This window comes from Pelodiscus sinensis, chromosome 19 (genome assembly GCF_052426305.1).
Source record: "Pelodiscus sinensis isolate ZL-2025 chromosome 19, ASM5242630v1, whole genome shotgun sequence".
In the NCBI taxonomy this organism is placed as follows: Eukaryota; Metazoa; Chordata; order Testudines; family Trionychidae; genus Pelodiscus; species Pelodiscus sinensis.
In genome coordinates, this window is record NC_143070.1 from 20,919,175 (window position 1) to 20,944,617 (window position 25,443).

At 53.3% G+C, this 25,443-nt stretch overlaps 2 protein-coding genes across 19 annotated transcripts; one reads left to right on the forward strand and one right to left on the reverse strand.

The window, feature by feature from the left end:
• Positions 1–2,690: 2,690 nt before the first annotated feature.
• Positions 2,691–8,874, reverse strand: LOC142821450 (zinc finger protein 620-like). Of its 3 annotated transcripts, none has more exons than XM_075912449.2 (4): positions 8,768–8,874; positions 6,079–6,345; positions 3,277–3,387; positions 2,691–2,980 (listed from the first exon to the last, which is right to left on the reverse strand). In XM_075912449.2, exons 2-4 carry the CDS (start codon positions 6,263–6,265, stop codon positions 2,865–2,867), a joined length of 414 nt encoding a protein of 137 aa, XP_075768564.1. In that variant the 5' UTR covers positions 6,266–6,345; positions 8,768–8,874; the 3' UTR covers positions 2,691–2,864. The 3 variants fall into 3 exon arrangements, with proteins under 3 accessions (XP_075768564.1, XP_075768561.1, XP_075768562.1); XM_075912446.2 differs by lacking the exon at positions 8,768–8,874 and adding an exon at positions 8,386–8,643; XM_075912447.2 differs by lacking the exon at positions 8,768–8,874 and adding an exon at positions 8,382–8,609.
• Positions 8,754–24,078, forward strand: LOC142818192 (E3 ubiquitin-protein ligase TRIM7-like). 16 transcript variants are annotated; one of them, XR_012898322.2, is made up of 8 exons: positions 8,754–8,892; positions 9,411–9,870; positions 11,577–11,672; positions 12,259–12,468; positions 12,778–12,800; positions 15,257–17,636; positions 17,861–17,934; positions 21,037–24,078. XR_012898322.2 is itself a non-coding variant. In XM_075913227.2 (7 exons), the coding sequence occupies exons 5-7, from the start codon at positions 15,271–15,273 to the stop codon at positions 21,228–21,230; spliced, it is 492 nt and encodes a 163-aa protein (XP_075769342.1). In that variant the 5' UTR covers positions 9,095–9,870; positions 11,577–11,672; positions 12,259–12,468; positions 12,778–12,800; positions 15,257–15,270; the 3' UTR covers positions 21,231–24,078. The 16 variants fall into 16 exon arrangements, 4 of the variants coding, with proteins under 4 accessions (XP_075769342.1, XP_075769345.1, XP_075769344.1 ...); XR_012898323.2 differs by having other exon boundaries at positions 8,883–8,986; XR_012898321.2 differs by lacking the exon at positions 8,754–8,892 and adding an exon at positions 8,913–9,067.
• The last annotated feature ends 1,365 nt before the right edge of the window (positions 24,079–25,443 follow it).

A 25,443-nucleotide genomic window follows, 5' to 3' on the forward strand; every position in this document is an offset into this window, starting at 1 on the left:
AAATGCGGTGCATGGGTGGCCCCTGCCCCGGGCGCGCGGCACATGCGTGGTGCCAGCCCCGGGCACGCGGCACATGGGCGGTCCCTACCCTGGGCGCGCAGCGCATGCGCAGTGCCGGCCCCAGGCACACGGCGCATGCATGGTGTCGGCCCCGGGCATGTGGCACATGGGCAGCCCCTCCCGTGGATGCCTGGTGCGCGAGTGGCCCCGCCCGTGGACGCCCGGCGCATGAGTAGCCCTAACCCCGGATGCCTGGCAGCCCCGAAAGGTTGGGGACCACTGGCCTAAACCATGTCAAGGAGAACAATTCTGTCTGATCCTCTATAGTCTTCTCACTTGTAAAGGCATCAATCACCTCAATAGTGTTGATAGTGTCAATGACTATTTTTTTCCCTGTGGAAGTTATTTCTCTCAATTTCACTCTCTCACACGCACTGTGTAGGAGCAACTAAAACTTTCTTAATGGATGTTGATTATTTTCTATTCATGCTAAATCAATATGCAACTGATAATGACATATTAAAGGGACTTTTCTGTGATTCACAGGGCTCTAAAGTATGCAGATACTATAAGAAATAATCTAATTATTGGTTATATGTCCTCTATACAGTGTAGTGATGGGGACTGACAAAAAAGAGCTGGATGAAATTTTCTGCTCATATCCCTAAATTCATCTTCTGAATGTCATTAACTTGCAACTGCAGAATGAGCTTCAGAGTCAATGGCAAGGGATGGAGCATTTCATTTTTTATGCTTTACAAATTACTGCACTTTCACTGGATTAGACTGGGAGGAAAGTGCAGGGGTTGGGATGACGGGGACACTGCAGAAATTAGGGGCAAAGAGGCATAATGCAGGGATGGTGGTAAAGGGAGCAGAGGATGGGGGTGCAGCAGATGGGGAATTCACGGATGCAGGACCAGTGGAGCAAGGTTGAGTGAGAATGAGACTGGGTGCCAAACTGGGAAGTTTTCAGGGTGAGTGTGTGCAGGATTATACACCTTGTTAATTATCCTTTGTTTCAGTATTTTTCTTCCATAATTTAAATAGTGTGTGTGTGTGTGTGTGCGCGCGCGCGCCATGGTGGTACAGATCCGAACAAGCATATAGGATGTCACTCTTTGTGCTCAAGAAAAAACTCGCTCCACTCGTGGATGGAAAATCTTAGAGGGAATACTGGTTGAGGGCTCAAGCTGGGGGTATCATCTCAAAGATGGAGGGGACTGACATGTAGGTCACTGAAAGGCTACATTGAGGAGAGAAGAATCCCATGAGTTCTCACTTCCCCAGTTTAGGTGCTACTGTGAAAGGGGAGGAGGAAGACACACCTCTCCCTGCCATGGTAGCTCTGGGACTGAGGCTATGAGATAGCCAACTGTCCTTTGGTCACGGCAGGTGTGGGCCAGGGTTTAGACCAGTGGGTAGAGGTATCTCTCCCCACCGAAGCCCTATAAGCTTGAATGGCATTTAATAGGCTGCACCACAGCCACCTGGCCAGACAACTTAAAGGGAACTCAGATTACAGGTTTCTCCCCTCTGTGGGTCCTCCGAAGGCTAACAAGATTTGTGCTCTGACTGAAGCTTTCCCCACAGTCAGAGCAGCTGAATGGTTTTCTCTCCTCTGTGGCATCTGACGAAATGACTCTTTGCCCACAAAAGCTTATGTTCCAACACTTCGGTTAGTCTATAAGGTACCACAGGACTCCTCACCGCTTCTCTTCTGTGGGGTATGTTTAACAAGGTCTGACCTGTGTTTGAAGCCTTTTCTGCACTCAGAGCTGTTATAAGGTGACTCACTTGTATGTATTATCTGATGGCTAGTAATGCAGGAGCACTGACTGAAGCTTTTCCCGCAGTCAGAGCAATTGAAAGGTTTCTCTCCTGTGTGGGTCCTCCTATGGGTAACAAGGTCTGAGCTGCAATTGAAGCTTTTCCCACAGTAAGAGCAGTAGAAGGGTTTCTCTCCTGTGTGGTTCATCCTATGTCTAACAAGGTGTGAGCTGCTACTGAAGTTTCTCCTGCAGTTAGAGCACTAGAAGGGTTTTTCCCGTGTGGGTTCTCCTATGGGTAACAATGTCTGAGCTCCCTATAAAACTTTTCCCACAGTCAGAGCAATTGAAAGGTTTCTCTGCTGTATGGGTCATCCTATATCTAACAAGGTGTGAGCTGCTACTTAAGCTTTTCCCACAATCAGAGCAGTTATGGGAGGGTGTCTTGTATGTATTTTTTGATGGTTCATATAGTGCGAGTGCTCACTGAACCTGTTCCCAGAGCGAGAGCACTTGAAGGGCTTCTCTCCAGTATGGGCTCTTTGATGTTCAATAACAGTTTCACAAACACTACAAGTGCAGGGTGACTGCTGATGGGGGATTTTCTGTTGAATGGTTTCTGTGTTTCTTTTCTCCCCTGTGCTCCTGGGACTGGATTTACCCTGTCTCTCTCCTGGATGGTTTCCCTGATGCCTTTCTGGGCTATGCTTACTCTCACAGCTCTCTCCTCATCATTCATGCTGAAATTCGACACTCTACGCGTGGGTCTCAACAAAGACCCCAGTTATCTTACCCATTACAAAGATAGCTTCCCCAATTATCACCTCTAATATCATTAGCTCACAGACATTTACCTTCCCTCCCCCCCCCCCCCCCCCCGCATCCCCCTTCTGCTCTGAAAATTGATTTGTCCTTTTCATATGTGTTCTCTTTTTTTTAATTGTATCCTTTGGTATATATGGTTGTGACTATTTTCTTCCACTATTTGATCTGAGGAAGTGGGTCTGGCCCACGAAAGCTCATCATCTAATAAACCATCTTGTTAGTCTTTAAAGTGCTACATAGTCCTGTATTTTGTTTCAGCCCTCTTCGTGTTCATACATCTGGAAAATACCCTTCAGATCTTCCCAATAACATCTCACATGGAGCCACTTGCTCCAGTCCTTCCTGCTGAAGACTCTTCTTATGCTTCTCAGTCAGCGTGCCATCACCTGTTAGGACAGAAAAATAATACAGACAGGAATTAGTGTCTACGTTGAGCTGAAAGGAATCTCTGAAAGAGGAATAGAAAAGGGAACACACACTCAAAAAATGGTCAAATTATCATGAGCTAAGTTCATCTGCCTTCTTCACAACCCTTCCATAGAGAAGAGAACCCAGCCTTTCCCCACCCACCATGCTCTGGCTCGAGTTGCAGACAGGCTCAAGAGTCAGACAGACTTCATGAAAATACCCAAGTTAGACCTGCTATAAACTGGTTTCTGAGTCAGTTTAACTGATTGCTCACCTGTCTGGGTGTTGCTGATGATCTCCCCTTCCTCACAGCTCTGGGGATCTGGGACCTGCAACTCCTCTTGCTCCACACAGGAGATCACATGAGCTTCAGAGAATAGAAATCCTGTTTGGAGAGCAATTAACCAATTGCTTGTTCATTAAGGTCTGTGTCATTACTGCTTCCAGAGCCAGGATCTGACTCACCCACCCAGAGAGGCCCCTTCCCCACCCTGCAGAGACTGGGATCTGAATGGTACAAGAGCCCAGGACACACTCACCTGCAGTAGAGGTGCACCTCCCCCTCCCCCTCCCACCTTGGGAATGGCACAGCTTGGGAATGGCACAGGAGAGCTGAGCGCTGTGTTGCACTGTAGGATACAACTCAATCCCCCTCACAGCCCATTCCATCCCCAGCATCCCAGGGCAGGACAGGAACACACTGCTCAGAAGGGGAGCTCTAGTGAGGACTCGAAGGTCTGACACTGAGGCCCCCAGACAGGGGTCAGACTGTAGCGGTCACATTGCAGGTCACTAGGACTTGGAAAGGAAGGACTCAGAAGAGCTCTAACTCCCCAAGAGCTCTGTCCACAAACTCCTGGCCTGGGGGCTCAGCTCACCCAGCTCTTTGGCTCAGATGCTCTACTTGGGCCAGAAGGAGGCAGGGGAAGTTGTCCAAGCAGCTAAGTGAATCTTTGGCTGGCTGCTCTAGGCCCTGCCTATGCCCCACACTCCTGATCCCAAATGCCTGTGTCTGGATGGGCCCTGCCAACTGCCCACAAGAGTTGCCATTCCCGCGGCTGCCCAGGATGGTGCTGGACTTCTCCTGGGATGAGGCAATGCGGAGCTGGGCTGTGCTGCTTTTCTGGTGCTTGTGGCTGTTGCTCAGCTCCCCCTCTGCAGCCTCAGTTCTACTCTGCCAGCAGCAGCCTTTGTGTGGTTTCCCAGTCTGGCTCTTGTGGCGAGCCTGGCCTTTGATTTGGTTCCCCTCCAGGGCAGAACAGAATCTATCACCTTTACACCTTGTAAGTGGGTTCCCCTCAGCTTCGGCCCCACCTCTTCTCAGACCTTCATTTAGTATTCAGAAGATCCACCTGTGACATGACCATGGAGATCATTGTGCTACCGCTGTTACACAACTGCAAGAAACCTTGCGTGAAGTGTGCTGAGTGCCATGTCAATGGGAATGTTCTGATGTGATGACTATGATTATCTTGTTTATGTCCATTATTTTTTAACTATAACAGGTTGGGCTTTGGCAGAATGGTGGGGCACTGGGTACCAACTAACCAGGAAAGTACATTTCTGAGCAGGAGGAGGCCAATCAACACACAGATCTCCGCAGTAGCTGCAAACACACAGTCCTAAGAGATGGCTCAGAAAGACACTGATCCTTGTGCACAAGTGCAGGATGAGGGGATAATGGACACGGATGTTTTGTTCAAACAGACAGGAGGCTAAGGGGGTAGAACACATGAAACACAACACGCATCTTGTTTGTGTCAATGTATGAGAGGAGAAGTCACAGGAGGGGCATGTTGATGCTGGCTGAGAGGCAGCCTTCTGACTGCTGACTGAGTTGGTACTGTTATTAGGTTGGCACAAGTCTCACTGTACCTGTGCTCAAGGAGCTGGGACACTAGCACCCTGCTTCTTTCACAATAAACCTGGCTGAGGGTCTTAGACTCTGAATGGAACCTGGGCCTTTCTTAGCGACAACCCTGTGGAGTGCTGCATGGGCAAGCCACACGCTCTGCCAGTGCCGCTGGCATCACAGCTCCAGAAAGGGGTGCCCTGAACAGCTGTAAAGAGTCTCTGTGGTGCTAGCAGCAATTCATATGGAACTACATTTGCTACGGGAAGCAAAATTATCAATCACAGCAGCACCTGAGAATTCTGGTGTAAATAAGAACCACACTGTGCTACCAGGGTGCTCATATGGACCTCTTTAGTATAAGTATCCTTCCCAGCCCTGAGAAACAAGGACACACTATAATAGCTATTGCAGAGAGAGGTGACCTCACAGAGAGAGTCTAAGTGACTTGATCAAGGTCACACAGGAAGTCTGTGACGGGCAGAGAACTGAACACAGATCTCCTAAGCATGAAGCCAGACAATCAAAGAGGAAGAAAAAGTCCCTACCCGAAGATATTTCACTCTAAAAAGACAAGACAGATGACGTGATTATTTCCACTGCACACAGAGGCCAGTGAGTCCCAGAGAGAATGAAGCTGAACTTTTAAAAGGAAACCCAGCCTGTGTCTAAAATGCAAGGAGAGCTCTGCTTACATTTCTCTACTACAGAGCCACCCCTGAGAAAATGCTCGCAGAGCGTGAACTGCCTCATCCATCGTCCCTCAGCTCCAGCTCCTCACACTGGCAGAAAACAGCATATCAGAGATTAGCCACAGAAAGGGAAGGGCTCTGGGAACTGTACCCTCCTTCCCGAGGCTCAGCCCATTGCCATAAGGGGATCCTGAGGGCACTAACAGCAGCCAGACCTAGACCCACAACTCTGGTACCTGCCATTCCTGCCTGAGCCCTTCCATTCACACCTCCTGTCAAGGCACAACATGGGCAAGATGGTGGAAAGCACATGAAGACCTTGGCTGTGGGAAGAGCCGCACTATTGTTATGTCCCTGAACCTGCTTCTCCTGGGAGCGGGTATGGAGGGGACAGTCTCTCACACAGAAGCCAGGATTATTGGGGCAGATTATGGGGTCAGGGGCAATGAGGGTCCCTAAACCAAACCAAACCAAACCCAGCTGCTCCAGAGCCCACCCAGCTTCTGATACGTGAGGGGACAGGAATCTTTACCCAGCCAGCTCACAGCCTCGTAATTCTCCTGCATCACATCGCAGTAGAGGGCTCTCTGGCCCGAGTCCAGCAGAGTCGATTCCTCCTCAGAGAAATACACAGCCACATCCTCGAAGGTCACTGGTTCAGCCACAGCCATTTCCCGTTCCTGGCTCTGCAGGGCAGGGGCTGAACTGGGGGAAGACATGGGTGTTCTGCAGCCCGTCAGGAGAAGAACCTCATTGGAATGTATTGTAACAACAGATGTAGCACACAGGAAAACTAGCACTGAAAAACGTGAGAAGTACAAATATACGAGCAAATTGAAAAATATCCGTATATACAATAAAGTAAGAGAAAAGTAAGGTGGGTACTTCAGTGGCTGCAGGATGGGGAATAACTTTCAGAAACAGAGATCTTGGTAATAAGTTTGCAAGTACAAAATTATTTTCTAAAGTATCTCGGAGCTTTCACATTTAAACCCTGGCCGGTAGTGAACATTGAGGAAGCAAAATCTACCTAAGTGGCCGGTGAGATGAGAAAGCACCAGGTTGAGGGTGACAATACTTCCCTATGTTGGATACTGGACACAGGGTAAAATGACTCGTATTCAAGTGAGCTCAGCGGCAATCCATCAGAACTGAGCTGCACAAAAGTTCAAATTGACATCAAATCCCTGTTAAGCATAATGACTGTGTAGCTGGAGCCTTCTTATCACTAAGGCTTTAGGATTCAAAAGGGAAGGGGTATACCCCTGCCCCCCCCCCACACCCACTTCTGTCACATGATTGGGTGTCTGGCAAAGCTGACATGGGTTGTTAAATATTGGTTAATAGAACAGTCAAATAACCTCAAGAATTCTTATCTCATTCAACTATTCTATAGCCCCTCGGGGTGCGGCCAGCAGCCAATGTGTTCCAGCTTGACTCTTGAGGAGGCCCCCATGACTCCACACTGCTGCTATATATGAGAAGCAGTAGTGCAGAGTGCCAGGCAAGACCTGATCTGAGAGAGGAGCCCATTTAAAAAGCAGCTCTTCTCGTGGACCAGCTGCCTGTCGCCCTGTTCTGCTACCTCTGAAAGTAGCACAGGGTGACAGCAGCCTCTGAGCTCTCGGATCTATCTCCTAAAACACTTTAAATGCAGACATACAGCATGGGGAAGTCTCAGATCCACTTTAAGCCAGGACTGGCCAGCCTGCTAAAAAATTTACTGGCATATGTTGTCTATAGCATTAACCTATAAGCTTTTCTTTAATTGGTTAACTGACTAGACCACTGGTTCCCAAACTTTTTGGCATCAAGCCCCCTTTTTGATTTTTGAAAGCAAAATTTGATGGGGGAGAGCTGCCTCGCACTCCCCCTGGAATTTCTTCACACCCACTCCTCCAGGTTGGGAACCCATGGACTAGACTATTACAACTCTAAAACTGAACCTGGTGCTCTCCTCTGAACCCAGTCTGGCAGACACTCCCTGGGGCAGCCAGTCGCACCTGCTCTCTATTTGTGGGTGGGCAGCTGGGGAGCAGGGATCTGGCAGCAGCAGGACTCACCAGCTCTGATGGGGGGAGGGAGACAGAAAATATGGAACAAGAACAAACCAGAACCTTGCACCAGGCCTTTAACCCAGGACATCTTCTCACTAACTAGAGTGCTGGGCAGGAGGCAAAACAACAGCTCTCACAGTCAACCCCCAGCTGCTGAATCTCACCCCCTTGGGCAGCATCCACCTGTCAAGTAGGAAAGGGGCATCTTCTCCAGGCATTAGCCACCCACACAGAGCTGGGAAGTGGGTGCTGTCCCTTCTCCTGTATTTTTACAAACACTGCAAATGCACTCCCCTACCCCACCCTTGGGTATTTTTTCCTGGGAAGGCCTGGATCTTATTCTTAATCCTGCCGCCTGTCCCAATTTTACTCTTTGGCTCCTCTCTTGGCTGTGCAGCCAGTTGAAGGATCTCTTCACCCACACCATCAGCGTGGCCCCCGCACAGACTTTGCCTCTCCTGCAAACCCCCCCGCCCTCCGAAACATAAGTGTGTGTGGGGGGGGGGGACTTTTGTGGCCAAAGGCATTCAAGCGAGAAGCAAAACTAAACAAAACCCAGAAAACCTCACTGACAGGGCCCCTGACTCCTCACATCCACCACACACGGGCGGTTCAGCCTAGTAAATTTTGTGGTGGTGCATACAACGGCGGGGGTGTCTAGAAAGCCAGGGCAGACTCCCCAATATCGGGGGGGGGTCCCCGAGCTTCAGGGCCCAGATCCAGGCAGGTCGGGGCGGGGCCATAACTGGTCCCCAGGCCGTAGGTTCCCGGCACCTGCCTGCCCGCGCGAGCCAGGCCGCCTGGAGCTGACGCCGAACAAGGATTCTCCGGCCCTGGAGCCAGGCCGGGCCTCGGCGGGTTTTCAGGGGCTGCAGCTAAAACGTTTCGCAGCCCCGGCCAGTGCATGGGTCGCCCGTCACATCCGCTCCCCCCTGCACCCGCGCGGTCAGTGCGGCCCCGAGCAGCCCCCGCCCCAGCAGCCGGGCTCGGAGTCAGCGCCCTAGGACGCCCCCTCCTTGGAGCATGCGCAATAGCCGCGGTTGAGACCGCGCAGGCGCAGACCGGGGCTGGAACGCGCGTGGTTGTGGGGGTGGAGGGAGCGGAACGCTGGGTGCGCGGCTCGAGGCTAAGCCCTGGCGCTGGCCCGCCACCGGAGTCACTGACCCACTGCGCACGCGCGGTCTGACCCCCTTCTGCCGGCTTTTCATTGCCCGCTCCCACGTTCCTCTCTGCCCCTACTCAGGCCCCGCCCACCCCGCCACGAGCCCGGCTGCATCCTGAGGGAGCTGGTGCGGCTGTTACTCACCGCGCTGCTACTTCCGCTTCTGGGCAGCGCCGGGGGGGCGGAGGAGGAGAGCGAGGGGGGGCTGGGAGGTTGAATCGGTGACTGTGGGGGGATCTTGACACCAGCCTGCGCGCGGCGCCTGTTGGCTCTTTGGGCACAACGGCTACAACTGCTGCGCGGTGGGAAGGGGACGGGGGGGTAACGGTCGGGCGGCTCACGGGGACAATGGCGGGGGAGAGGGGTCGCAAGCTCGCGGATACTCACGCCGGGATGGGGGGTGCGGGCCGGGGGCGCACAGAGGGGCTGTGAGGGGGCTGCAGAGCCCGCGCGAGGGGGAGGAAGGATTTGAACACAGGGTGAGGAGTGGCCCTGCCATGAGGGGCTCTGAGACAGCGGGGGAGGGGAGGGTCTGGCTGGGGCAGGTTGCTGAGGGGCCCAGTGGAGGTCCTGGCGGGGGCAATGGGTGGACAAAGCTTTGGGGGCTTTTTGGATTTTAATTTTGATTTTTTTCGGTATCCTCAGTGCTGGTACCTCACGCACCAGCCTCCCGGACCTGCCCCTCCATTGCTGAGCTCAGGGAAGTGACACAGCTCCTGTTCCCCAACCCAGAGGCATCCATGGCTGCAGAGAGCCCCATAGAAAGTCTTTGGAAGCGACATGTCCCGTCTGTCTGGAGGATTTCACAGCCCCTGTCACTCTGGAGTGTGGGCACAGTTTTGGCCAAGCCCCCCTCAGTCCTCAGTGCAGAGACACTGAGCATCAGGGACCCCTCCGTCCTAATTGGCAGCTGGCCAACATGGTAGCACTACCCAAGCTGCTGAGTTTCCAGGCAGCGAAGAGAGCAAGATGGGATGGGGTTTGTGGGGAGCACAGGAGGCCCTGAAGCTGTTCTGTGAAGAGGATCAAACTCTCATCTGTGGTGTGTGACAGGTCTCAGGCTCAGACTGTGGTGCCCAAACAGGAAGCTGCCGAGGAATACAAGGTACAGAGTTGCTGTCCAGTGTAAGGGGAAATAACATTGTTTTTTAATTACAGGATAATTTCACTGACTGTTATCTGTGGCGCAGGTATGACACGGCTCTTTAAAGCCTTCATGGTACAAGAGATTCTGTAAAAAGTAAATCCTCTGGCTGTGTGGCAACTTGCATCAAATCTTTACAGATACCTGATGTGGGAAATGTTTCTCTGAGTCTCTGAATCCTGAAACCCTGCCCTCACTGGTGACAGGAGGGGTTTTAACATAAAGGAAAGTGTTAACAATCAGAGAGGTTTATATCAGTGTTTCTCAACCAGTGGTATGAGTACCCTTAAGAGTACTTGGTACATCAACACAACTGAAATTTGGAGAACACTGAACTTTTTTTTTTTTTAAGTTTTACAGCTCTTTATTATTTTTGTACTTCTTAAAATGTAATCGCCTGCACTGCTACAATTAAGTTATTTAAACAAATGTGTTGCAATGGTAGAAAAAAAAAAGTGTGTCTGAAAACTGTAGGTAGTAGTGATACTTATATTTTGGGGCGGAGGGAGGGATACTTTATTTTTAAAAAGGTTCAGAAACACTGGTTTAGATCACAGAAGCTACAGGCCAGTCTGTGGAAGTCAGCTGCCTTGGGACAGGAGAAGAGACGGTTGCAAGCTGTTGTTGACTGGCTGAGAAGCAGTAGTAATCTGTCATTTGCCTTATAGACCCACAATGGAATCAGGGCCCTGCACAACACCCAGCAAGGGACAATCCCTGGCCTGAGCAAGTCACAGTCTAGTTAGACAAGTGGTGGGAAGAGAAAGTAGGACAGCAAATTCCCTCATGGTCACCAAGCACATCAGTGACTGAGTATAGCCCTGAACCCTGCTCTCTCCACTAGCCACTAGGCTGCATTCCTCCCACCTCTCTGTCAAGTGTGGCCCTTAGGCGGGAAAGATGCCTTGCTACAGGCCCCAGGCTCAGCAGGTAGAGGAGGTTTCCTACTGAGATACTGAACTCCTGGGCTGCAGTATGAGGGGTTACAGTCAGATGCAGCAGCCGGCGCTAGAGGAGATCACTGGACTGGATTCTGTGTGAGGCCCCAAGTGCCTTGAGTTCACCCATAGCAGGGCTCCAGGCAGTGCAGGGCTATGCCAGGCACCACTGGGATTCGACTGGATAGTAGCAAGAGTTCAAACTGGTTAACTGATGAGCTAATGCTTGTTGGTGCCAGTTACTGGTTAAACCCCCCCTCTGTCCCTGGCAGTGCCCTCTTGTCCCAGTAGCGAATGTCAGTCTGGAGCTGCTGAGAGTCCTCACCTGCTGGCAGCCTTGGTGGCCATCCCTGGCAGACCTCGCAAGAAAGCCCTGCTCTCAGGAGAGCCCACATCTGCTATTGACCTTATCTGTCGGCGGGTTAAAAAATACTGTAACTGATTACATTGTAATTGGTTACATGATTCGTATTTTTAACCCTTTTTACCTCCCTCATCCCCACTTACATCATTCTTTATGAAGGTGCCACCACCAATCTGTCCCCCACCCTCACAAGTGTGCTGCTGCATCCGCAGTCTCCTCCTGTCCCTTTTGCAACAGACAAAGCAACATTCAGGACTGAGTCCCTGCTGGACAGGGACAGAGCTCCACAAAACTGGGACTATCTTAGACAAATGGGCTCCAGACATCTCATGGGTTTGTCCTGTTGCTTATTTCTGTTTCTTCAGGAAAAATTGGCGGCGCATTTGAAGACTCTGAAGGAAGAGAGAGAAAAGCTGCTGGGAAGAAAAATGACAGCAGAGGGGAAAAGCCAGAAGTATCTGGTACGTTTCTGTGGCTATGAACCAGCAGAGACTGGCAGTGGAAGGCTGTTTTAGGAGGCAGATTCCTGTGTGGCCTTGGTGAGGTTGGGCTTGTTTGTGTTTCTCCTGGATCATGGATTGCTGGGTTAGATCCGTGTGTAGACAGGCCCTGAGCTTCCATGTCAGTGGATGAGTTAATGTCCAGTCCTTGTAACTTTCCCAAAAATCCTCCCCAAGGAAGTTGATTGTCCCTGTGAAGGGCTGCTCACTTGGTGCATTAACATGTTTGCTTCTTTTTCCTCCATGGGTATCTCTGTCAGTCTGGTGCTGGGTCCTGCCTCCTTCTGCTCTGAGTCTGAAATTCCCAGTGCCCATGAAGAACAGAACATGCTGCCCATGACAGACATGGAGTCATCCCTTTCAAAGGGACACTGGCCAAAGGAGATGCTGGGGGAGAGACCTCTGCCGAATACCCAAAGAGTAGAGTCAAATATCACAAATTTTAGGGATTTTCAATCAGTTCTCCCTGCTCCGCACTCAGCTCTCTATGAAAGGGCCCCGGGCTCCATCCATGTCCCTGACCGGCCCTTTCCCTGTTTTCATACAGAAATGGACCAAAGCGGAAAGGCAGATGATTGTGGCCAAGTATCAGCAGCTGTGGCAGTTCCTGGAGGGACAAGAGCGGCTCCTGCTGGCCCAGCTGCAGAAGCTGGATGAGGAGATTGTCAGGAGACTCTCCATGCAGATTTCCCGTCTCAGTGAGTGGATCGGTGAGCTGGAGGGGACGTGTCAGAAGCCAGCAAGTGAATTCCTGCAGGTGAGACTGAGGAAGAAACATTCCAGGTTCCCATAAAGGGAAGGGAGGTTCCTAAATCACAAGCACTGGGGTCCAGCCGTCAGATCTCAATTTAACTCCATGTGCATTGCTGATATGTTAGTGACTCTTGTGCTTTGTAGAGTTACAGGCACAGAGCTATTAGAGATGGCAAATCCCCCTTCACTTAGGGGATCCATGTTCCTGGGACCAGGGCAGGGCCTCTCTTCCCAGGTTTGCAAAATCCCTTCTCTGACGTCCCCGTGTGTGTCCAATGGGCCTGAGATTCTTTCCTGTGTCTTTTTTTTCTAGGACGTCAGAAGCACCCTGAGTAGGTAAGTGGTTCTCACTCCCCTCACTCTGCACAGTGTAGGGAAAGGGCTTGGAGCTGATGTTAGCACCACATCTCCCCAGGGCCCTACAGCCAGGTGTTAGATACAAATACCTCTCATTCATTTAATTCCGAGGGTCTCATCCTTGCATAGCAAACTCTGGAATTCCCCATTCAGGGCACAGTCTGACCTCAAGTGTTTCCTGGAGCTGTCACCTCCCTGGGGACTGGCTGCCTCAGGACTGTGGGGTGGAACATTGGCCTGTCATAGCTGGGCACTGGGCACATTTAGTCCACGGCATCAGGGACCAAGAGTCTGTCCCACCCGAGGGCTGTTTGGAGACCTGTGTGGAAGGAGCTGGGGAGGGGGGAGCTGGTGTCTGTCTAGTCTCTCGTGGACCGATTCCTTCAGCCCTTTACCTAGGAACCTCCTGCCCCTCAGTGCCTGGAGGCCAAGGAGTGACTTGGCTATGGAGACTCAATTCCTCTATAGTCCCCCAGGCCAGAAGTGAAGAACAGCAATGGGACCTTTCAGGAGAAGGTTGCATGGCCATGAGATGTGTTGTCCCTGCTCTCAGGCTGTGAGAATTGGAGGAAATCTAACTCCAAACCTGTTAGAGCTGAGACACACTAGCCAGAACTTATCAGCAGTAAACTAAATACAATCACATGGAATTGTTTCTGTTCAGGTGTGAGATGGGGCAATTCCAGCTGTGGATGTGTGGAGAGGGCCGATAAAGAAAAGTTATTTATTAGTTCCCTAAATAGAAGAACTAGAGGACACCAAATGAAATTAATGGGGAGCAGGTTTAAAACTAATAAAAGAAAGTTCTTCTTCACACAGCGTGTAGTCAACCTGTGGAACTCCTTGCCAGAGGAGGCTGTGAAGGCTAGGACTATAATAGAGTTTAAAGAGAAGCTAGATAATTTCATGGAGGTTAGGTCCATAAAAGGCTATTAGCCAGGGGATAAAATGGTGTCCTTGGCCTCTGTCTGTCAGAGGCTGGAGAGGGATGGCAGGAGTCAAATCGCTTGATCGTTGTCTTCGGTCCACCCTCTCTGGGGCACCTGGTGCTGGCCACTGTCGGTAGACAGGATACTGGGCTAGATGGACCTTTGGTCTGACCCAGTACGGCCGTTCTTATGACTCTGTTGTGGAAAGGGTTTATAACGTCTCTGTCAGATGAGAGAGCGAAGTTTGTGCTATAAATCTGTGAATGAAAACTAAAGGTTTTAAATACAGGCAGTCTCCGGGTTACGTGCAAGATAGGGACTGTAGGTTTGTTCTTAAGTTGAATCTGTATGTAAGTCGGAACTGGCATCCAGATTCAGCCGCTGCTGAAACTGACCAGCAGCTGACTACAGGAAGCCCGAGACAGAGTTGCTCTGCCCCAGGCTTCCTGGAATCAGCCGTTGATCAGTTTCAACAGGCTGAATCTGGACGCCAGTTCTTACATACAGATTCAACTTAGGGACGCCTGGGGTTCTTAAGTCAGCTGCTGCTGAAATTGATCAGCGGCTGATTCCAAGAAGCCCGGGGCAGAGCAACTCTGCCTCGGGCTTCCTGTAGTCAGCGCTGGTCAGTTTCAGCAGCAGCTGACTTGGGGATGCCTGGGACAGAGCAGCTTGGGTGCTGCTGGGTTGCTCCAGTAGCGCCGCTCCTCGGTGCTGCTGGACCAACCCAGCAGCACCCAAGCTGCTCTGCCCCAGGCGTCCTGATTCAGCCGCTGCTGAAACTGATCAGCAGTGGCTGAATCAGGACGCCTGGGGCAGAGCAGATGGGGTGTTGCCGGGTTGGTCCAGTAGCGCCCAGAGCGGCGTTACGGGACCAACCGGCAGCGCCCCAGCTGCTGTACCACAGGTGTCCGGAGCAAAGCCGCGGAGCACAGGGACAGCGGTACAGCCCAGACGCGCCGCGGCTTTCCAGCAGACCAGGGAGACGGGGAGCAAAGCCAGGGAGCACGCCGGCAGCGGGACAGCCGCGGCGCATCTGGGCTGTCCGCTGCCCGCATGCTCCGCGGCTTTGCTGCCCGTCTCCCTGGTCTGCTGGAAACCAGCAGACCAGGGAGACGGGCAGCAAACTCTGTTCGTAACTGCGGATCCGACATAAGTCGGATCCGCGTAACTCGGGGACTGCCTGTACAGCAGACTACATTTAACCAACATCCATGTTCAGGCAGATGAATATATGGTTTATTATCAGAAACACTGGGTGCTGAAAACTAAATCCCATTGTTGCAGATGCAGTAATGTTGTAACTCAAGCCAGGTAGAGACAAAAATGAATGTGTATTTGGGATCTAACTCCTGTGCGCTATTTATGGAACATCTAGCTTAAAACTTTTGCCCACAATGGCAGTCTAGCATGTGTGTCACCAGGGACAGAGTGGGCAGAATGGGGGCATGGAAAGGATTAAAGCCACTTCTGAAGTGTCTCTAATTCCTCTTCTCCCCCTGCCAGGCTGCAGTACACCCATGTTTGTCTCCAGCTCAGCCCCTGGCCTGCAGAGCCCGGGACAGGAAATGGCCGTGGCAGAGCCTGTGAGCTTCGAGGAGGTGGCTGTGTATTTCTCTGAGGTAGAATGGGCTTTGCTGGACCCGGGCCAGAGAGCCCTCTATGGAGATGTGATGCAGGAGAATTATGAGGCTGTGAACTGGCTGAGTAAGGATTCCTGTCCCCTTGGGTAACAGAAGCTGGGTGGGCTCTGGACCATCTTGGTTGGGTTTGGTTCAGGGTTATTCATTGCCAGTGCCCCCAATGTCAGGAGTATCTGCCATAATAATCCTGGCTCTTGTGTGAAAGACTGTCCCCTCCGTGCCTCCTCCCAGGGAGAGCAGGTTCAGGGATGTAACAATGGTGCAGCTCTTCCCACACCGAAGGTCTCGCTGCACTTCCCGCCGATCTTTCCCATCTTGTGCCTTGACCAGAGATATGAGTGGAAGGGCTCAGGCAGGAACAGCAGATACCAGAGGTCTGGCTGCTGTTAATGGCTGCAGGGTCTCCATGTGGTAGTGTGCTCAGCCACTGGAAGGAGGGTGCAGTTCCTAGAGTCCTTCCCTGCCTGTAGCTAATCTCTGTGACATGCTGGTACTTGCCAGTGGGAGGGGCTGGATGCTGGGGCTGAGTGAGGGTAGATGAGGCAGTTCATGCTCTGTGATTATTTTGTCTGAGGTAGCTCTGTAGTAGAGAAACGTGAGCAGATCTTTCCTTGCATTTCAGGCACTGGCTGGGTTTCCTTTCAAAAGTTCAGCTTCCTTCTCTCTGGGGCTCACTTGCCTCTGTGTGCAATGGAGATAAATCATGTAATCTGTCTTGTTTTTTAGAGTGAAATATCTTCGGGTAGGAGCTTTTTCTTCCTGTGTGAATGTCTGGTTTCATGCTCAGGAGACCTGTGTTCAGTTCTCTGCCCATCACAATCTTCCTGTTGCCGCTAAGAAAGACCCAGGCTCCATTTGGGGGCTAAGGCACTCGGCCAGGTTTATTGTGAAAGGAGCAGGGTGCTAGTGTCCCAGCTCCTCAGGCAGTGGGTTGATTGCCCTCCTCCTGCTCAGGAATGTGATTTCTTGGTTAGTTGGTACCCAGTGCTCCACCATTCTGCCAAAGCCTATCTTGTTTTAGTTCAAAAATAATGCACTTAAACAAGATAATCATAATCATCAGATCAGAATTTTCCCATTGATTTGGCACACAGCACACTTCGCACAAGGTTTCTTGTCATTGTGTAACAGTGGTAGCACAATGATCTCCATGGTCACATCACAGGTGGATCTTCCCAAAACTAAATGCAGGTCCAAGAAGGGGTGGAGGCAAAGCTGAGGGGAAGGTGCTCACAAGGTGCAAATGTGGTAGATTCTGTGCCTCCCTGGAGGTGGCCCAAATGAAAGGCCAGGCTCGCCACAAGAGGCAGACTGGGAAACCTCACAAAGGCTGCTGCTGGCAGAGTAGAACCAAGGCTACAGACGGGGAGCTGAGTAACAGCCACAAGCATCAGAGAAGCAGCATGGCCCAGCTCCACCCTGGCTGGTCCCTGGAGAAGCCTAATGCCACGCTGGGCAGCCGTGGGAACGGCAGCTGTTGTGGGCAGCTAGCAGGGCCCACCCAGACACAGGTAGTCGGGATCAGGAGTCAGGAGCATAGGCAGGCCCTGAAGCAGCCTGCCAACGATTCACTTAGCTGCTCAGACAACTTCCTCTGCCTCCTTCTGGCCCAAGTAGAACCTCTGAGCTAAAGAGCAGGGGGAGCCCAGCCCACCAGCCAGGAGCTTTGTGGACAGAGCCTTGGGGAGTTAGAGCTAGTCCTTCCTCTCCAAGTCATAGTGACCTGGCATGTGGCTGCTACAGTCTGATCCCTGTCTGGGGGCCTTGGTGTCAGACCTGCCAGCCCTCCCTAGAGCTCCCCTTCTGAGCAGTGTGTCTCTGACCTGCCCTGAGATACTGGGAATGGGGGGGGGGGTGGAATGGGCTTTGAGGGGGACAGAGTTGTACCCTATAGAGTGCAGCAGAGTGCTCAGCTCTCCTGGGGAAAGACCTGGGCCATTCTCAAGGTGGCGGGGGGATGTACCTTTACTGCAAGGGTGTGCCCTGGGTTCTCATACCAGCCAGATCCAAGTCTCTGCAAGGTGGGGAAAGGAGCCTCTCTGGGTCGGTGCCTCATATCCTGGCTCTAGAAGCAGTAATGACACAGACCTTAATGGACAAGATCAGCACTTGATTAATTGCTCTCCAAACAGGATTTCCATTCTCTGAAGCTCATGTGATCTCCTGGGTGGAGCAAGAGGAGTTGCAGGTCCCAGATCCCCAGAGTTGTGAGGAAGGGGAGATCATCAGCGGCACCCACACATGTGAGGAATCAGTTAAATTGCCTCAGAAACCAGTTTATAGCAGGTGTAACTTGTGTGTTTTCCTGAAGTCTGTCTGACCCCTCAGCCTGTCTTCAACTTGAGCCAGAGCATGGTGGATGGGGAAAGGCTGGGATCTCTTGTCCGTGGAAGAGTTGTGAAGGGTGCTAAGCTTATGATAATTTGACCATTATTTGAGTGTGTATCCCCTTTTCTATTCCCTGCAGTAGCAGGTGATGGGCCGGGTCCTTCCCAGCACCATGAGCCTGCAGGAGGAGGGGCTGTGGGTAAGGAGTGACAGGTGGGCAGAATTTTCTTTTATTAATACAAAATGTTGGCATGTGTATTTTAAGCAATTTTATATGTATTAATCATTTACATTCACACAGTTGCACAAAAATATGAGTTTGAAGCATTCAATACATGTTTATCCATTTACAGTTTGTTATTGGTAGGAGATCATGGCAGCAGCAGTGGCAGGGAGGGGGTGGGGGGGGTTGAAATCAGAAGCTGTTTTGATCAGACAATAACGATTTCATGAGAAGAGGGAGAGATTGCAAAAGCCAAAGCTTTATAACCATTAAAATGCAGACTGCCCACAGCACATGTCTAGATAAGCAAAATGAATATTTGTAAATCAAAGTCTAATAAGTTCTTAGGAACATTGCTCGTAACTGTGCCCCTTGGTACATTTTAATGATTGACAATGGGAGTATTTTCATGGTTGGTGTGTGTGGAGTGAAATCAATATTTAGAGGTACCTACTGATACAGTCAGATACTTCCATGTCTAATTATATAAAATTCAAAGGACAAAGCCATGGTTAAGCTGGTTTCAGTGTTTCAAAGGCACGATTCTTATGTGCACTAAGGCTGCTCTGGCTCTCTGTATAGCAGCCACAGTGTCACCAACACTAATGATTCTATAATGGGTCTTATGATAATTGGTGTTTGTTAAAGCTCCAGCTCCTGGAAGCCTGTGATGAGGTGAGTCTCTTAGTTTCTCTCTCCTAAACAAAGGAAGTTTCATTATTGTATAATATGTATATGTGTGCACGATCAGAGTGCAAGCTGATAGTCTGAGAAGGCAGAGGGTGGCTAGAAAGAACCCAACATTTAGGCTGTGTCTACATTGGTGCAATCTTGCGCCAAAGCAGCTGCTTTTGCGCAAAAACATGCTGCCTGTCTACACTGGTGGGAAGTTCTTATGCAAGAACAATGACGTTCTAATGTGTGAAATCAGTGCTTCTTACGCAAGAACTACGATGCTCCCACTCAGGAATAAGCCTTTTTGTGCAACTGTTCTTGTGCAAGAGGCCAATGTAGACAGGCAACATGAATTTCTTGCACAAGAAAGCCCGATGGTTAAAATGGCATGGATGCTCTTGCACAAAAGCACATCTCTTGTGCAAAGGCACATGCCAGAACTCTTGCGTTAAAGATCATGCCAATGTAGACACAGCCTTATAGTTTTATGTTAAGGCTGATGGTAAGGACAATCTCATAATTTCAGGGCTCCTGACTCAGGAGCTATAGAAGTTGGGAGCTGGCCAGGCTGTGACTCTGTAGTCGCTACCCAAGGACAGGCACCAGATCCAATCCCATCACTGATCCAAACAGACCAGGGGTCTCCATGTGCAGCTACCTGCAGGCACAGCTCCTGCAGCCCCCATTGGCCACAGAGCACTCAGGGTGGGGCCCCACCATGGGGCTGCAGGGATGTGCCAGCAGCTGCACATGGAGTGAGCAGGCAAGAAACTGCTCTTGCCCTGCTGTGCTGCTGCTGGTGAAGGGCAGTGGCAGATATAGGGCGGGGTGAGCGGGGTGGCTGCCCCGGGCCCTGCGCTTCAAGAAGCCCTGTGCATGCGTCGTGTCAAAGGGGAGGCCCCGCAAAATTGTGCTGCCCTGGGGCCTGCAAAATCCTCATCTGCCCCTGGTGGAGGGAGTCCCTGGGCCATTTTAAATCACCTGGGGATGGCAGGTGAAGTTGTAGGAGCGGGTGAGCAGGTGGGGCAGAAAGGAGAGACCCAGCCCTGAACTTTGCTAGAGCCAGGCAGGGCTGGATTTAGGAGGTGCGGGGCCCAATTTGAACAGTTTCAATGGGGCCCTGGCAGCGAGGATTTTTTGTTGAGCAAAACAAAAAAACCAAAACACTGCGCACACACACACAAAAAGTCATGGCCCCTTTAAATCCCCAGCTACAGGGCAGAGTCATGTCCCGCCTTCCCGCCCCCACCCAGCTCCGAAGGTGTTGCCATTTTGTCTGGGCTTTGCACAGGTCATGCAAGGGAGGGGAAGAACCCCTTCCCCATAAGGGCCAATGAGACTAAATGTCTGAGCTAATAAGCAACTGTGCCCCTCACTATACAAAGCTATACACAAGGGCTGTGTCTAGACTGGCCAGTATTTCCAGAAAATCAGCCGCTTTTCCGGAAAAACTTGCCAGCTGTCTACACTGGCTGCTTGAATTTCCACAAAAGCACTGACTTCCTACTGTAAGAAATCAGTGCTTCTTGTGGAAATACTATTCTGCTCCCGTTCAGGCAAAAGTCCCTTTTGCGCAAAGCTTTTGCGCAAAAGGGCCAGTGCAGACAGCTCAGATTTGTTTTCCGCAAAAAAGCCCCATCGCAAAAATGGCGATCAGGGCTTTTTTGGGGAAAAGCGCGTCTAGATTGGCATGGACGCTTTTCCGCAAAAAGTGCTTTTGGGGAAAAGCATATGTGCCAATCTAGACACTCTGTTCCGAAAATGCTTTTAATGGAAAACTTTTCCGTTAAAAGCATTTCCGGAAAATCATGCCAATCTAGACGCAGCCACTCGGCTTTAGGAAGTGCGGGGATAGATTTCTGTGGCTGGGGATTGGGGAAAGGGAACAGGGGGCCAGCTGGGGAGAGGGAGTCCACTGCACCCACCTCCTCCCAGGATTCTCGCCCCCTCTCGAAGGGAAGCCAGTGCATGCCTCCTCTGGGGCCAAACCCCCCTCCCGCGGCACAGCCACCCCCCCGTGACGTAGTGGGGGTACCTGGCTGGTTTCTATGCTGCTGGCTCTGGGGTAACCCCCCCGGCTGCCGTGGGTACCATGACCCAGCAAAACAGGATGAGTCACTATGCAACCCAGTATGGCCAGACACCCCCCATGAAGAGGAACAAAGGAAGGTGGAATGCTGCCCTGGCTGGGGGGCAGGGCTGGAAGAGAGGTAGTTAGTGGCTGTCTGGAAGCATGGAGGAGACAGCCTAGGGAAAGGGGCTGGAGTTTAGGGGCCCAGTCTCCCCCATCTCAAGGGGGCCTGAGGTATCCTAGCCCAGCTCTGTGACCAGATTCCAGCTGTGCTGTGCTGTATCCTGGAGAGGCAATAAACTTCCTCTATTCCACCGGCTGGTGCAGTCTGTTTGTGCCATTTCAGGGTGCAGGAGACGGGGGACCCCCAACGCGCCGTCACACTGGTGTCAGAAGTGGGATGCACTGCACCCCATGGATGGAGCTTCCAGCGGTGAGCGACAAGGCGCAGTAGAAGCAAGAGCCCTGGAGCCAGGCGTGCTGGAGACAGAGCGAAGCGGTTCCTGGGAATCGTGGGGTGCTGCAGCACTAGACTGGTGAGTCTGCACCGAGGGGACCAGCGGGCAGATGGCCTACGCCCGACTCCTGAAGGCAGAGCTGGTGGGGCTGTGCAGAGAGAGGGGCTTGCCTGTGCGGAAAGCAGCCAAGGCCCAGCTGATTGCCCAGCTGGAAGAGAATGAACAGCCACAGGGCCAGGATCTTATCCCCAGGGGAGGCAGCCAGACCCCACCTGAGAGTGTGTCAGTCTCAGAGAGGGGGAGGAGCGCTGGAACCCACTGGAGAGATGAGACAGCGTCTCCCGGGAGGACTGCAAGCCGTAGCCCATCTAGGGCAGGGGCCAGCCAAGCAGAGCTGCAGCGGCTGGAGATCCAGCTGCGGATCAAGGAATTGGAAGTAGAGGACCGAGAGAGGGACCGCCAGGACCAAGAGAAGGAGTGCCAAGATCGAGAAAGGGATCGCCAGGACTGAGAGAGGCAGCGACAGCATGAGCTGGCCATGGCAGAGCAGAGAACCGGCGGGGCCCCGGCTGCGCCAAGTGCGGATGGGCCCCAGGGTCCCGGGACTGCCAGACGCTTGGAAAGGCTCGTGGTGGCCCAATTGAAGGACATGGGCGACATAGACGGGTTCCTCAGCTCCTTTGAGAGGGCCTGTGGACTGCAACGGGTTCCCCCAGCTGACTGGCTGCAGGAGCTCATCCCCGCACTGAACCAGGAGGCGGCCGGAGTGCTCAGTCAGCTAGAGGACCTACAGCCAGGGGATTACAACTGAGTCAAGGAGGCCCTGCTGCACAAGTTCGAGCTGACCCCCGAGATGTACAGGAAGAGGTTCCGGGGGGTACAGAAAGGGCCACGGGAGACCTATGTGGATCTGGCCTCCCGCCTGTCACAATATGGCCGCAAGTGGGTGTCTGGAGTCGGAGCCCAGACCGCAGAGGAGCTGCTCAAGCTGGTCCTGATGGCACAGTTCTATGAAGCGTGCCCACCCAAACTGAGGCTGTGGCTCAAGGACCGGAGACCAGAGAACCCCCAGGAGGCCGGGAGACTGGCGGATGAGTTCACGGAGAGCCGGTCCGGGTGTGAACGGGAGTCCCGGAGAGAAAGGGAACCGCGCAGAGACCGGATCTCAGCTGAGCGACGGAGGGAGTCAACTACGGGGCGAGACTAAGGAACAGGTCGTCTGTGCCCCAGCGAACCAGCCAGGGCCTGGACAGAGACAGCCCAAAGCCTAACTTGCCATTGCTGTGGGCAAAAAGGCCACAAGAGGGCTCAGTGCACCAGGTCCCAGGACTGGGGACTTTCCAGGGTTAACTGGCTGGGGCGGGAGGAAGGGCAGGCTGCCCCAGAGGCAGGGGCTGGCAGGCAAACCTCAGCTCAGAGAGAGGGGAAGGGTGCTCAGTGCACCTCCCCTGGGAGGTCTGATTCTCAGGAGGCGGATTTCTCCGTGTACCGGGTGGGGGCAGGACGGCCCCTGCGGAGCGAGTGCCTCATACCCCTGGAGGTGGATGGTAGGAAGGTGACGGGCTTCTGGGACACAGGGGCGGAGGTGACTCTGGCCCGATCCGATATAGTGGCCCCAGAGCGGATACTACCCCACACGCAGCTGACCCTGAAGGGCATAGACGGGTCCCCGTTTAAGGTGCCTGTAGCCCGGGTGCATCTGAAATGGGGGGCGAAGGAAGGCTTCAAGGAAGTGGGGGTGCACCCACACTTGCCCACCGAGGTGCTGATGGGGAATGACCTAGAGGAGTGGCCCCATGAATCCCAGCGGGCTCTAGTCACTACCCAGAGCCAGAGCCAGCGGGGAGCTGACAACGTGGGTCCAGGGAAGGACTCCTGGCAGCGTCCTCAGGGTCCCATCCCAGTGGACACGGGGTCCAGCCAGGCTGGGACTCCGGACCTAGGTAAAGGTGGGGAACAGGTCCCGATCCCTGCCTCAGCAGCTGGATTCCAGGCTGAGGTGCAGGCAGACCCCTCCTTGCAGAGGCTGAGGGACCAGGCTGGCCTCCGTGTAGCTCAGCCCCGGGGGAGAGGTGGCCAGGAGAGATTCCTGCAGGAGCGTGGACTCCTGTTCCAGGAATGGCTTCCCCCCAGGAAGGTGAGGGCATGGGGGGTCCAGCGGCAGCTGGTCGTACCCCAAAAGTATCGCCTCAAGCTGCTGTATTTGGCCCACGACGTCCCCATTGGGGCCCACCGGGGGATCCGGAGCACCTGGCTGAGGCTGCTCCAGCACTTCTATTGGCCGGGAATCTTTACAGCCATGCAGCGGTACTGCCGGTCCTGTGACTCCTGCCAGAGGGGCGGGAAGGCCCAAGACAGTAGGAAAGCAGCTTGGGGGTCTCTACCCCAGATAGAGGGCCCTCTGGGCTTGCTGAGAGAGTTATGGGAGGGGAAGTCCTCCCTGGATGGAGCATCAGGGGTGGAAGCCGCCCTGACTGTCCAGAGAAGGCTCGCTGGGCTCATGGCCCCGGCCCGAGAGACCCTGGCCAGAGATCAAGGCCAGCGGAAGGGTGGGTGTGACCCCCAAGGACAGGCCTGTGCCAGTCGCCCTGGAGCGGGGTGGCGAGTGGACAGAGGGAAGCCAATTCATGTGGGGCCTCGCCGCGGCCGACCCGAGTCAAGGGGAGCACCCATGTCCCCAGGGCGGGTTCCCACGCAGAGGACCCGAACTTCCCTAGGTCACGAGCGGAGTGACCCTGCTCAGTTCGCTCTCGGAGGGGGGAGAACTGTGATGTAGTGGGGGTACCTGGCTGGTTTCTATGCTGCTGGCTCTGGGGTAACCCCCCCCCGGCTGCCGTGGGTACCACGACCCAGCAAAACAGGATGAGTCACTATGCAACCCAGTATGGCCAGACACCCCCCATGGAGAGGAACAAAGGAAGGTGGAATGCTGCCCTGGCTGGGGGGCAGGGCTGGAAGAGAGGTAGTTAGTGGCTGTCTGGAAGCATGGAGGAGACAGCCTAGGGAAAGGGGCTGGAGTTTAGGGGCCCAGTCTCCCCCATCTCAAGGGGGCCTGAGGCATCCTAGCCCAGCTCTGTGACCAGATTCCAGCTGTGCTGTGCTGTATCCTGGAGAGGCAATAAACTTCCTCTATTCCACCGGCTGGTGCAGTCTGTTTGTGCCATTTCAGGGTGCAGGAGACGGGGGACCCCCAACGCGCCGTCACACCCCCCCACAAGCGCCTGCTCTGAAGCCAAACCCCTGCGCACCCCTGCTCTGGGGCAAACCCCCTCCTGCAGCGCAGCCAAACTCCCCCCCGCGTGCCTGTCCCGGGGCCAAACCCCCCTCCTGTGGTGCAGCCAAACTTCCCGTGGTGCAGGGAAACTCCTGTGCTCGACTCACCCCTCCTGCAGCACAGGGAAGCCGCTGGCGCCATGCTCCTCCTCTGGGGCCCACACCCCCTCCCGCAGTGAGCCCGGCACACCACAGAGCTGTGGGAGGGGAGAAGCCAGCGCACTTCTGGGACCCCCAGAAATGGCACAAAGCTGCAGGCAGGACTTCCGTCCACCCTGTGGGAAGCCGGCACTACGCTGGAAGTAGGTGGTGGGGCTTCTCGGGAGTGGGGGGGAAATGGTGGGGAGGGGGGCTGAACGCCTCGCGATCAACTGGTCAAGGCCTTGTGATCAACCAGTCAATTGCGATTGACCGGTTGGTGACCACAGCTTTAGGGCGTGGGGCTCTCTTAAGCACTGGGCTCGATTCGAGGGAATTGGTTGAATCAGCCTAGAGCCGGCACTGAAGGCAGGTCCCAGGCCAGGGTATTTCCTGGAGCCTGGGCACTAAGGGGCCTGTAGTAGTTAGAGTCAGCAGGAGCCCTGCTGACTCACATAACTCCCCAAGTCTGGAATCTTGTGGGCCTAACAACCGGCCAATTAACGGGCCTAGTGACCAATCCGGGTCTGGGTGATAATTAACTGTAAATAGTGGGCCGGTGAACTGCAGAATAGTTGGTGAGCCCCAGCCCTGCGTCAGGGCAAAGCAAGATACAAGAAGTCAAACACTAGGACCGTTAAATGGTGCAGGCCTGATCACAGGCAGCACCACGGGTCAGATCTCCTTCCAAGTGGAGAGCCAAGAAAAGCAGGGGGGGTTGCCCCACAGGGGGAATCTGCCACTCAAGGAAAAGGGGGTGGGGAAGACGTGGGCCCTGACTACTCCACCATGTCGTAGCTCAGAGCCCTAGTAGTGGTGCATAGCCACCACTGGATTGGCAGGGCTCCTGCCCATAACATGCCGTTCTGGTCAGTGGATCAGTG

Bases quoted from the DNA above. Each gene is read 5' to 3' on its own strand.
- LOC142818192 (XM_075913227.2), top strand. From the start codon at position 15,271: ATGTTTGTCTCCAGCTCAGCCCCTGGCCTGCAGAGCCCGGGACAGGAA. The intron at 15,458-17,525 runs GTAAGGATTCCT...CTCTCCAAACAG, and splicing joins TGAGGCTGTGAACTGGCTGA to GATTTCCATTCTCTGAAGCT. The intron at 17,637-21,036 runs GTGAGGAATCAG...GTGCCATTTCAG, and splicing joins CATCAGCGGCACCCACACAT to GGTGCAGGAGACGGGGGACC.
- LOC142821450 (XM_075912446.2), bottom strand. From the start codon at position 8,509: ATGCACTGGCCGGGGCTGCGAAACGTTTTAGCTGCAGCCCCTGAAAAC. The intron at 6,346-8,385 runs GCAGGCAGGTGC...CACGTTTTTCAG, and splicing joins AGGCGGCCTGGCTCGCGCGG to TGCTAGTTTTCCTGTGTGCT. The intron at 2,981-3,276 runs GTGAGCAATCAG...CTGTCCTAACAG, and splicing joins CATCAGCAACACCCAGACAG to GTGATGGCACGCTGACTGAG.